Below are 13,418 nucleotides of genomic sequence, written 5' to 3'. Positions count from 1 at the left end.
AGGTGGCGACCCAGCTGTACCAAAGCCCTCGCTAGGCTGGAGTCTGGGCATGGCTAGGCCACAGGTGCATTGAGTCAACTCAAGTCTGTCTTTACGGAATCAGGCTGTTAGGACCTGCTTAGCCAGAAAACTGCCAAAATAGGCTCTGAGTAACTTAGGCCTCTTCTAGGAACAAGAAAAGCAGAAAAACCAGATGCTTTTGTTAAAAGATTATTATTCCCTGGAATAAGATTACATTCTCTGGAATGTAACTATCAGGAGGTAGGGCAAGATGGTGTGGGCCAAAACAACAATGAACTGACAAACAAACTGTCCTCCTATTGTTAATCAAGCGGGCCAGTAATGTCTTCATTTTGAGACTTGTTGTTACTGTGTTTGGCATACATATTGAATATGTCATGGGTATCTTGCCAGGCTTTGCCGTGCGGGTGAGATACTCTCGGTAGCTTGCCGGACTCTCTGAGAGGGGTGAAGGAATCGAATCTGGCTCGGCCTTGCTGGCTGCATGCAAGGCAAATATCCTACCACTGTGCTAACAACAAAAATATATGTGTACTCTGTAGGTAATAGAAAGTTAGTGAGTAATGCTTACTTGCCAAAATTAAAGTATAAGAACTTGCTGAACCTAGTGCTCAGGGTCCTTGTTGAAACCCACTGCTGGGTGGATACTTGGACCCCAGCAAATTGGAACAATAAACTTCACTATGTGATTTGCATTATCAGCTCTAATCTCTGTCCTTGAGAGGTGGTCGACTTTGCACTCTAAAAAGGCCTCAGTATTGCTTCTCCTCGGCCTCTTGGGTTTCGCCTTGGTCTCTTCTCCAAATGGAGTTCCAGGCAGAAGTCTGCAAATTAGGAGTCCAAGGCACAGGCAACACTCCTGGGAAGCCCAGAGACCCACAGCTGAGGTGCCTTTTGCAGTTTCTAGTACTAACTCCCCAGGCATCTCAGCACACTTCCAGGGCAGTGAGCCATTGAAAATGTGTGATTAGGAGGTCAGCAGCAGCAGGGCCCAGATCCCGACTAGAGGCTCCTCCTGAAGCTCATGCTTCAGACCTACTGGACCATGCTCAGAATTCTGATTTCACAAGCCCTCAAGGCACATTAGATGCCAAGACCAGCTCAAGAAGTCACCTTTTCGAGCACAGACTGAGTGTCAGAGACAATAACAGTATTAGTCATTATCTCTGACCCCATTCGACTACAGGAGCACAGCAGCAAAACTCCGGCTGTTTCCCAGCCAGCAGTGTCTGTAAATGGCTCTGTCTCTTCACCCACTGGCCCAGGGTATCTGATGTCAGAACCTGACCTGACTCATTTTAACCAAGGCTCTGGGGTAACTGAGTCAAGTGGTCTCATGGATTTGGCAATACTCATTCATGGGGCTGGAGTGATAGGACCTGGGTTTGATACCCGTCATCCCATACTGTTCCCTGAGTACTAGCAGACATAATTGTTAAGCATTGCTGGTGTAAACCCCCAAAACAAACCAAAAAAAGCACAGAGGCAAGCTGGTGTGGGGGATGGCTTGAAGAGGTGGGAGGGAAACTGGGGACACAGGTGCTGGCAAATGACACTGGTGGGGAGATGGGTGTTGGTACATTATTTGACTAAAACACAATCATGAACAATTTTGTAATGCTCTATCTCACGGTGATTCAATAAAAAGGTAAAAAAGGTAAAGGCCTTCCCGTTGATCATCGATTTGCTCCAGCAGGCCCAGTAACGTCTCCATTGGAGACTTTGTTGTTACTGTGTCTGGCATATCGAATACTCTCGGTAGCTTGCCAGGCTCTCCGAGAGGGGTGGAGGAATTGAACTCGGGTCGGCCATGTTGGCCGCGTGCAAGGCAAACGCCCTACCCGCTGTGCTATCGCTCCAGGTGATTCAATACAAAATAAAAATCAAAAATGCATACTCCAGGTGTCAAAGGGGGAGTGGCTCACCCAACACTGCTGAAAAATTCCTTGGATGGTCTCTTGATGTGGGACTGCTCACAGTGGCAGTCCAAGCACTATCCTTGGGCAGACCCCTCATGTGGGATGGGACAAAAGGCATTATCTCTCTGACTGCGGGCAGGAAGCTGCCAAGGGTCATTCCATGAGTCCAACAAAGTACAAGGGGATCAGGCTATTGCACTTTCTTTCCAAGGAAACCAAATAAAGTTCCACTCTTGGAGGAACCCCAAAGGAGAGACAGGAGGATGTTTGCTGGCTGGGATGATTAAGGCTAACGAAGCCTTTGGCAGCAACTACCTAGATGTTTACAATATGCCTACCATGTCCCTGTCACTGTCACTGTCCTCCCGTTGCTCATCGTCCCTCCCAAAGCTGCATGCTCAGTTGAAGAGGACAGACTTCCCCGAATAGAGATGGACCAGTCTTATGTTGAGGGTATATGAGTAGCTGCCATGTCCCATCAGGGAATTTATTCACCTGGTATTCATAAAATACACAAGACAAGGATTACCTTAAAATATTCCATCAGGGATCGGGAGTACTTCATAGCATGGTCCTTCTTCAGTTTAAACATCCGCAAGTAGAGAAGTGACAAGCATCGGTAGCTGCAGCCATGAGGAAAGGATTATATGTTAATGGCAACTCTTTTTTTTTTCTTCTTGGGTCACACCCAGAGATGCACTCAGAAATTAATCCTGGTGGTGCTCGAAGGACCATATTGGATGTCTGGAATCGAACCCAGGTCGGCCGCATGCAAGGCAAATGCCCTACCTGCTGTGCTATCGCTCCAGCCCCTGTTAATGGCAACTCTTAAGAAGACTGTAATGTATAAGAGGAAGTGCTGACTCATATACTGCAGTTGCCCTAAATTATTGAGGGGCATAAAGCATATATAAGAGGGGTTGGAGTGATAGTACAGCAAGTTGGATGTTTGCTTTGCACACGGCCCACCCGGGTTTGATTCCTGACATCCTATATGGGCCCAAGAACTACCAAGAGTAATTTATGATCACAGAGCCAGGAATAATTATTGAGTATCACTGGGTGTGGTTCAAAAACCAAAGATAGGGGAGATAGATAGATAGATAGATAGATAGATAGATAGATAGATAGGGGTAACACTGCTGCACTGTCCTCCTGTTGTTCATCCATTGGCTCGAGCGGGCACCAGTAATGTCTCCATTGTGAGACTTGTTGTTACTGTTTTTAGTATATAGAATACACCATGGGGAGTTTGCCAGGCTCTGCTGTGCAGGCAGGATACTCTTTGTAGCTTACCGGGCTCTCCGAGAGGGGCGGAGGAATCGAACCCAGGTCAGCCGTGTGCAAGGCAAACACCCTACCCACTGTGCTATCGCTCCAGCCCATAGAGGGGGGTAAGAATTAAAAACCCATCTTTTTGCATTCACCTGGGGGATATAAAGTAACAAAGTATGAGATTAATACCCAAGAATAGCTGAGATCAGCACCAGGAGGATTACTCCATAACTTAGAGGCCAGCCGGGTATCCTAGAGGAAAGGGCAGTTCAGATAGAGAAGGGAGCACCAAATAAAGGATGTTTGGAGGATCCTCCCAGGAGGGGAGATGCATGTCGAAAGTAGACTATGGACTGAACATGTTTGCCACTCAATGCCTCTTTTGCAGACCACAACACCCAAACGGAGAGAGAGAACACAGGGGATTGTCCTGCCACAGAGGCGGGGGGGTGGGGGGATGGGGGTGGGAGGGATATTATCCATGGTGGTGAAAAACGGGCACTGGTGGAGGGATGGGTATCTGATCATTGTATAATTGAAACCCAAGCACAAAAAAATTGTAAATCTACAACTGTAAAAAAATAAATTAATTAATTAAAAAAAAACCATCTTTATAAGGTCTAAATTAGAAGAGGAAATGTTTAATCAGCAGTGGAAGAAGTATATTAACTGTCTTGTAATAGTTTAATGGAAAACAAGAATAATGGTCTGCGGTAATCAGCTAAAGCAAACCTGGAGTTCTCATTCTCAAATCCTTCTTTAATCTTTGAGTTGTCTCCCCATGCCCCCCAGGTAACTCACCATAACACTGCCAGCTTTTTGTCTCCATCTGAAGCCAAGGGGCTTGCAAAGTTCTTCAGCCTCATTGCATACCTTTGTAGAGAAAGGACAGAGTCAAGTAGAATCTCAGAAATTTCCATAGTCGTTGGTATTCTGTCCACCAGAATGCTAATCTCACATTTGCTCTGGACAGGAATACGGATTAGGGCAACAGGACAAAAATTAGTTCTAGAGAAGGCAGCTAAGTCCCACATAGTAGGATGGAGCTAGGGGATTGTGTTGCTTTGGTGAATGTATCAATGCTGGCAAAATGTTGTTTCTAGGAACTAAACTAGCTAAACACTATTATTGGTTTTCAATGAGAGGTGGACACAGAGATTGGTCTCAGTTGAGTTTATAACTGATGAGGTAGATAATTTACAAGTCTGCCTGACATGAGCCGAGAGAGATCCCAGTCACACAGCTAAACAGGTCCTTTAGAATGGCTCATTTCGGCAACATATTCCTATAGAAAGTGTCTTTGTTTTATTTTATATATATATTATATTTAAGAAAGACCAGCCAATTTTATAGTGTTTGAAGGCCTAAGCACCCTTAATTTATGGTCCTTGTCTATTTTGTCTTTCCATTCTCTTTAATTGTTACTGTTCCACACTGGGGTGATCAAAGGTTGAGTAGTTCCCATTTTTTCCCTTTGAGCTGAGTGTTCTCAGCATTTAGACTCTTGAAAATCAATTCATTGCATAAAATCATTGTCTGAGCGTTAATGCAATTTCACAGGTATTTGTGGTGGAATAAGTAACCGAGTTCAGCGTTGCAGAATGAAGTTGAAGTGTGCATGCAGTCTGGACTCGTTTTCATTTATGAGCAGGAGATGAAGCACATGCAGGGACTCTGTAATTGCACCACAGACTCATTTTGAGCCGCCTCCCCCAAACATCAAAGCTCCTGGGCCTGACTCCCAGGACTCTGCACTATTTTAGCATATTCTATCCACTCTGCTGTCCTGGCTATTATTCCAGTTCTGTTGAGTGAACATTTTCTAGAAAAGGGGTCCATGCACTTGATTTGAGTCCCTCCTATTTTTCCAATATTAAGCAAAAGGATTTTTATTATGTAATAAATCTAACTGTTTTTGACAGTTGGATCACAAGAGTGTCAAGTCACTGCAATGCCCCCCTTGTTTTCCCAGATACATTTCTGTTGCAAATTCCCAAAGCTCAGAGCAGCTATGATTAGTTGAATGAAGAAAATAGGGCTCGCTCTCTCTATGTAGCCAGCATGCTGACAGGGAGCGAGTAATAAAAATCTCTTCAACATAATATTACACTACAAAAACTTAGTTCACATTACAGTCACCCTGAAATTGCACCCGTTTTGAAGTGACATGATAGTGCAGGTTTGATTGCTTAAATGGACCAGAAGACCTAATTACTTTAGCTGATTTTGTTTCCAAATGAAATTTCTCTCTCAAAAGACATTATATATACTTTACAGATAGATGCAAAATAAATGCATTATATATGTGTACATATATTTATATTAAATATATATTTAAGGTAAAGGTAAAGGTAAAGGCCCTCCCATTGATCGTCGATTTGCTCGAGCGGGCCCAGTAACGTCTCCATTGGGAACTTGGTTGTTACTGTGTCTGGCATATCGAATACTCTCGGTAGCTTGCCGGGCTCTCCGAGAGGGGCGGAGGAATCGAACTCGGGTCGGCCATGTTGGCCGCTTGTAAGGTGAAGGCCCTACCGCTGTGCTATCGCGGTATATTTAATATAAATATATTATATATAAAGAGAGAAAGGGAAGAAGGCAAGAAGGAGAGAGGACACCATGGCAATGCTCCAGGTTGCCACCCTCAAATGCCTCCTCTGGCTTCTGACCAACCATGAACCCAGTGCCACACATACTAATCTCAGAACCCAGGGGCTTCTGGCAGTAATCCCTCTAGGTTTATTACTAAAATATTAGAATTCCAAATTTGCATGGCCGCTATTGTGGCCACACATCATCATATGCTCTTCATAATCAACATCAGAAAACAAATTTTCTAATGATTTCTTTGTGGCAGGTCTGAATGTTGGGGAAAATTCCAAATAACAGTGGTGGGTCTTTTGTCATAATATTGAATGTGACTAACGGAGAGAGAGAGAGAGAGAGAGAGAGAGAGAGAGAGAGAGAGAGAGAGAGAGAGAGAGTAAAGTGGAAATCTGCCACACAGGTAAGAGGTGGATGGGGGGTGGGAGGTGGGGTATATTGGGGTTCTTGGTGGTGGAAAATGTGCACTGGTGAAGGGACAGGTGTTTGATCATTGTATGACCGACCGAGACTTGAACTGGAAGGCTTTGTTACTGTTCTCACGGTGATTCAGCAAATAAATTAAAAATATATATAAAAAAGGGGGAGAGGAGAGAAGATACAAAAGAGTATACATAAAATTGAAGGGAAAAAAGCATACAGAATGAAAATCAAGGCCATAGAGTCTCTCATTGGTGTTGTTCTGGTAGTAACACTCTGTGGTAGTTATATAAGATGTCACCTTTCGGGGAAAAGTGAGTGGAGAATGCGCAAGAATTTTTTGGTATCATTTCTTACAATTATACATATATCTATAATGGTCTCAAAATAAAAGTTTCAAAAATATTGACTTTAAAGTTAATATATAAAACTTTCTACTTAAAATGTTTACCATGTTCGATATAATACTCCTATGGGGATTCAGCAATCATATAATGAAAAGGAAAAAATGGTGGGTAGAAAATATGTGTTGCACAGAATTAAGACTTTCCTAAAGAAAAACAGAGCATTACTCAATTCATGTTACATTTTTGCTAAGAATAAAATTTGATGTTTGTTTTTTACTGCTTCATTTGTTTGTTTTGGGGCCACACCATCATTGTTCAGTGCTTACTTCTGGCTCTGTGTTCAGGGATTCCTCCTGGCAGGACTCGGGAACCATATGTAGTACTGGGGATTGAATCTGCGTCAGATGTGCGCCAGGCAAACACCCTCGTACTATTGTTCCAGCCCCTGATGTTTGGTTTCATGTTTTAAAAGAACATGCATTTTCTTAAGAAATTGATAAGAAAAAAAAAACTTGAGGGAAAACATCCATAAGTTCACCTCTCTCCCCCAACCACAATGTCATTTCCTTTCTAGTGTGGTCCATATGCTGAAACATGCTTTCCATGGTCACAAACATAATGTTTATGTTTGTGACCATGGAATATATGACAATGTGTAAGCTCCCCGTGATGTATTCGATATGCCAAACACAGTAACAACAAGTCTCACAATGGAGACGTTACTGGGCCCGCTTGAGCAAATCAATGAACAACGGGAGGACAATGCTACGACACTGCTACAGTTGACTTTACTTTCACATCATATTATAAACATGACTGTTCAGCTCCATAGTTTCCATCATTGCTGTGCTTCAATGACTGCAAAGTATTCTGCTGACTATCCTGAGATGCAACTAGTTAGTACTCTAACATTATTTGGGTTGTTTTTAAGTCTGTGCTATAACATATGCCAAACTGTACACCATTCTGTTCCCTTGGGGCAACGGGTCCCAAAAGCAATGTTCAGAAAGTCTGGTGGGCCTCCTGGTGAGACTTGGCCAACTCTTTCAACTCTTCTTTAATGCTCAGACCCAGCAATGCTTGAGATGAATGGGACCGCCTCAGTGTTCGGGAAAACCATGTGATATTGCCAATTGAATTCAGAGTGTCCAGCATGAAAAGCACCTGTTCCAGCTCCTTGATCTGTCTCCCTGGGCCTCTTCCTTTTGTAACCTTACAAGCATTCACACGAGCTGACATTCAAATTGCCAGAGGTTAAATTTACTGATTCAAGAGATGGGAATAACAAATTATCTATGACAAAAGTTGCCACTCTAATCATCAGCCAATGACACACCTCCTTCGCCTTTATTTTTATGTGATAACAATAGGTATTAACATTTATACATGTGCTCATTAATTTGAAGAGTGGCTTCTTTAATGTGCATCTGGGGATGAACAGAGGCTATGGGTTTTATACCATGCTTATTTATTAATGTTTCCCATCAATTTTAAATTCTTTTAATTTTCCCAGAAAATCTCAACTAGAAATCAATTTCCCCCATGCACGCTAAATTTGTCTAATTCGGAAGGGTTAGATGCAGGTGTCCTCAGATTTGTAACGGTTCATGCAGATAGAAGCAAAATAGTAACAAGCAGACTTGCCGTTATTGATTAAGTAAGCCAGAGGTGACTGAAAAAATAAGGGCCTATCATGTGAAGAACTGCTCACTCAATCAAAAGCAATTATTAATTCGTACAGAGAAGAATGGTGCTTATTCACTATCCAACAGTGGATTAAATTATTGTACAAATATCTGCAGGTTACTGGAAAACACTAAAAAGATATTATTTCTTCTACTTCCCCTTATTCCTGGATTTTTTTTTGATTACCCACAAATCCTACTCCACACCAAGATCAACGGGGCAGAAAATTTCATTTAAAATGCAAATGAAACCAATAATCTGTGCAGTTAATATAGCCTCTCCTGTCCTCCCCCTCTCATCTCGGGTCCCCTGCTACCACCTTGTCAGTTTCCCTTCAATTCCAGATGCCTGGGAAGTTACTCCACACCTGCAGCCTTAAACTGAGACTCTGTGCTGGAACAGTGCCTCCTCCCTTTTTAATAATCAAGGCAGAACTTCTTAGAAAACAGGATTTCTAACCGAAATCCCAGAAGCACCACTCTCTTTGAATTATAAAAGAGCACTTTTAAAAGACAAGTGTTGATGCCAAATGGCAAAATTAGACTTTCCTTCCACCCACTACATTTTCATTTTCATTTTCGGAATATTGCAAATTATAACACATTAGAACTCCTGAAGGGGATAATTTATAAAACGCAATGTCCATCAATTATGAATTTTTCATGACATTAATAAAATGGCCAGAACTAATTATGATGACTTCGACAAAGAAGATGCCTTGAACAAAAAACTATGGGGCAATGATATTTCTGAAAACTGTAACAGCTTCTAATTATGACTGAAATGAGCTTAGGAAGATGGGTGCAGTGAAGTTATTAACCTTAGGAGCTCCACGGTCTCGGAGTACATGGTATATGGAGACTTGGCTTCCAGGGGGTCACGCTCCATCGCATTGCCACATTCAGTGAAGGACAGGGCTGCATCCGCATAATTCACAGCTTTGCCAAATTTCTCGAACTGAAACAGAAGATGACTCATCAACACGATACTCCCTCCTGGCTTCCTCATGTAAAGGAGTCATTCTGAACGCTGCACCATTTGGGATCCCTCCCCTGGGAATATTTGGCAATGCCTGGAGACTGTTTTTTTGTTATCACTGGGGACAGGGTGCAGCTGATGGGCAGAAGTCAGAGGTGCTGTTCAAGACCCTGTAATTCCCAAGAAAAATGCCCACAATGGAGAATTACTGGTTCAAGATGTCAATGTCAATAATGCCAGGATTGAGAAATCCTGATGGAGAGTGAGGGTGAAATGTATGAATTAGTATTGACAATGATGCAACTGATGGTAGGTTCTAGTGATCGCAGATGTGGTGACTTTCTCATGTACTCATGGGTATCACTGTCTTTTTGGTGGACCAGAACTCAAATCACTACCTCAACTAGCTTTCAGTTAATCAACTAAGCTGATCCTGGTAGTGTCCCATAGACAGAGCAGCCAAATCTCATGGACGAGTAACGATATAATTGTTGCCTGGCACTCTGTGAACCCATCAATCCCACTTCCAAAAGCATGACAAATGGATGCCATTGTCATGAAAAATGTGAAGCAATAGCGTGACTCGTGACAATAATTGCATCACCATCATGTAAAAGATGGTCTAAAATATTGGGTCAAAAAGCCAAAAATATTGCAGTACTAAATATTTTAGTTTAGTAAAATTTTATTGGAAAAGATTTTAGCCTTAGTAATGGTCCCGATTAAACTGACTCAGACATACTGATTTCCTTTTTTATGTGTAATGAATATTATATATGACGCTTTTACAGTGAGTATTTTATAACAGTATTTAACATTTTCAAATGTTGAATAGCTGGATGTAAGAATTCCATTAATAGGGAGTTTTATGTAAAAGAATGAATGTAATACAGATTTAGCTATTTTAATTATCTTGTATATCCTTTACCAAAATGTTTTCTGTGCAACTGTGAAAATTTCAGTTCTCAAAATGGCAGAGTAGCGGTCCCTAGGAAAGGATTAAGTATAACTATAAAATGATGAGCTTCGGGTTCTACAGCATCCCTTGTTGTAAATGACTCTTTACAACAAACGTTCATCAGTTTTTATGTACTGCAGGAATTATGTGTTTTTTTTCTCTGTAAGTTGTGGAAAAAATATTGTTTTCAACGAGATTCAAAGTGATTTTATGAAAAAGTCTATGAGTGTGTTTGCAAACCATCTCCTTCTCTTTCAAGAGAATTTCCTTAGGTGATGTGGCTTTGACTGGCTCTCCCATTTGGAAGCTAATCTTTGCTTTCAGGCTGTTGAGGTGACTTTTTACTTCCAAGTTCATAGCTAGAAGAATCCTTAAGGATCTCCTATCCCAAAATTTTTTCTAAAAGGAGAAACTGATATTCAAAGACAAAATCATCTGAGGAATGCCAAGCAAGGCCGGATCATACCTTTTTCTGGGCCCCCATATTCCCAATCCATGAAATGTGCGGATTGAACTGTGAGAAGGGCTGTTAGCTCTGATGGAGATATACTAAATAGTCCTGGAAATGTGGATTTAAAAATCACTACTCCCTGAAGATTTATTGCTTATTTCAGGTATCCCCCAAAATTTTGTCACTGAAGTCATTTTGTGTGTGTAATCTAGCTTTCTGTGGGAACTCAGTCTATGACAATATCTAAGACCTTTCACCCCACCCCCAATAGCCAAATTTTGCCTCAATGGGGTAAGATTATCCCTAACTAGACATCTATTCTTTATTATGTTTCATTGTTTTGGAGTCATCGCCAGAAATGTTCAGGAGAAATTCCTGGCTCTGTACTTAATCTGACTGAAACCCAATCACATATGGCTATGTAACTGTGTATCTCACAGTTATTCAATAAAAAATAAAAAAGTGACCCCTCATTGTGCTTGGGAGACCATGTGCGGTGCTGGAGAACCCCCAGCGCCCAGGGTTGGCTGTATGTAAGGCAAGCACTTTACCGCTCGTACTTTCTCTTCTGCATTAAAAATAAATTTTTTTGAGTGTTTTTAGACCAAAAGTGGCATGGAAGGACACAAAGACAGCCTCAGAACATAGAGGGTGATGTTGAGTCTTAATCTTAAGAAAGTGTGTGCGCATGTGTGAATGAGTGAGTGTGCGTATGTGTCTGACTTTTCTTAGTCCTCACATTTTACCAACGTGGCCTCCAATATGTGTCCCAGTCTCCATAAGCTCCCACACTGGTGTCTATGTTTTCCTTTACCCTGACCTGACAGAGGGAAAACTCTAGAGTCTCTCCTCAGTGCTGTGGAGTCAAGGATACTAATAGAAAACTTTGAGTTTTTGAGAAAGTATCACTGCCACCAGTCTTTCAAACCTCCAGCTACCGATACACGATCACAGCAGTTTCCTCAGGGTATTTCTTGCTGCTGACACCCAGACTGTCTGGTCATTTTTCTCTGAAGGAGCAGGGGACAACTTTTTTCCCCCCTAGGAAATGCGAACCACAGAATGTTTAGCTGTAGATAATAGCTGAGAAAGTTGAACCACAGTAGGAAAATGATAGAAAGGAGGAAGGCAACAGATAGCCAACCAGGGAGATTTGACGTTGCCCATTCAAAATTCACAGTGCAGAGACTGCCCTGATACCCCAGTGTAGGTCTTTAAGAATCAAACATCATTGACAGGTAACTTCTATCTGACTGCAATGTAAGGTGAAGGATATTACCTTTCTCTGGAAAAAAAAGACATGGTTGAACCAATACCTCTAATTGTTTGGGTTTTTTTCAAAGGTGAGGAATGTGAATCTAGAGCAATGCTTCTCAATCTTGACTGCAGCTGGGAATCACTCTGTTCCCAGCTTGAACTACAAACTAAGTTTAAGGGTTAGTTTAAATCTCCCAATGTGATGGGAACATGTGACCGAGACTCCTCCTCAGAGGATAAGTCAAGTGTAACCACTATCTCAGGGGCCCAAACACATGGAGTTAAGAGGGTTTTCCCAGTGTTCTGGGAAATCCGGAGAACAGAACTTTCTTTCTGGGTGGGCTCCAAGCTCGCCTAGTGACCTCACCATGAAAACATGTAATCAACCATAAGCAGTTGTGTTTTTTTCCTACAAACCTGAGTTTTCCAAAGCCAATTTTTGTGACAAAAAGTTATTTATTGTAACGGAAATCATATTTTCACAGTAGTGTTTATGTTCCTGCTTGTGGTGTACAAAATTACTGTTCCTCTACTCTAACCAGAGCCTTCAAGACTATACCCTGTGATCTTGGTCTCACTTCTAAGTCTGCTTCTTCCACTTCTCCTCCTCCCTCCCTCCCTTCCACTCTGCTCCTTGTAACCTCAGTTTTTTATTCAAAGTCCAAAAGATTTTCTCACTGGATGCAGTCCATGATTTAAAAAAACACCACGTTATTGAAATCACTTGTCTTTTCTCTATATTAATTGTGCTTGACAAGACACCCTTTGGTGCCATCCAAGTTGTCACAAACCCCATCCCCCCAAAAGGGAAAGATTTCATATTTTATTATAGCTTCATAGTATTCTAGGTTTTAACTCCTTTTAATGGTTCTCAACTACCATCTCCCTGTCCATACAAGTTCTGGTTTTCTGGACCCAAAGAACCCAATCTTCTCTAGGACAGTTTCAGAAGTCACTTGGAATTAATTTGAATAAGAACAATCACGTGTTCCGTAGCTGGAGCAAAGAATAGCTTAAAAATGAAAGACAAACAAATTTTTGAATAACAGGGTGACGAAATTTGCCAGTGCCAAGCTCCCTTTGCCAGAGTAAAGGTAAAGGTAAAGGCCCTCCCGTTGATCGTCGATTTGCTCGAGCGGGCCCAGTAACGTCTCCATTGGAGACTTTGCCAGAGTAACAGAGAAAAAGTGTGCTTCTTTTGCAAAGTGCCTTCCTGGTGTCTCTTCAAGCATAATATCATAATGGGAAAAAAGCAAGAGAGGAAGGTAACTTACCAGTGCATCAGCTTTGTGTTTTAGTTTTTTAGCTTCTTGCATGTAAAAATCAGCATTGTGAACCCTAAACAAATAAAATGAATTTTTTTAGAAAACAATGCCTCACCTTCTCATCAAAAGTTGAGCGAAAAATTTTATTTTTGCTGTGACTCCATTTCTAAACAATGCCTTGAAAAAGGCAGATAAATTCTTCTATTCCTATAGTAATGAACCTTGAGATAATCTTGT

General features: G+C 41.7%; 1 protein-coding gene across 3 annotated transcripts in view; it reads right to left on the bottom strand.

Annotated features, from left to right (window-relative positions):
* AFF2 (ALF transcription elongation factor 2) overlaps nucleotides 1-13,418 on the bottom strand; it is a 563,946-nt gene that overhangs the window by 16,445 nt on the left and 534,083 nt on the right. For all 3 annotated transcript variants that reach the window (XM_056130207.1, XM_056130208.1, XM_056130209.1), the window contains 4 exons: nucleotides 13,191-13,254; nucleotides 9,093-9,229; nucleotides 4,017-4,088; nucleotides 2,470-2,563 (listed from right to left, as the gene is read on the bottom strand). In XM_056130207.1, the coding sequence (XP_055986182.1) occupies nucleotides 2,470-2,563; nucleotides 4,017-4,088; nucleotides 9,093-9,229; nucleotides 13,191-13,254 (367 nt within the window). The remainder of the gene's footprint in view (nucleotides 1-2,469; nucleotides 2,564-4,016; nucleotides 4,089-9,092; nucleotides 9,230-13,190; nucleotides 13,255-13,418) is intronic.

The sequence above is a fragment of the Sorex fumeus genome, unplaced genomic scaffold, assembly GCF_029834395.1.
Source record: "Sorex fumeus unplaced genomic scaffold, SorFum_2.1 ptg000075l, whole genome shotgun sequence".
Lineage (NCBI taxonomy): Eukaryota > Metazoa > Chordata > Mammalia > Eulipotyphla > Soricidae > Sorex > Sorex fumeus.
This window is presented reverse-complemented; position numbering and strand designations above follow the sequence as displayed.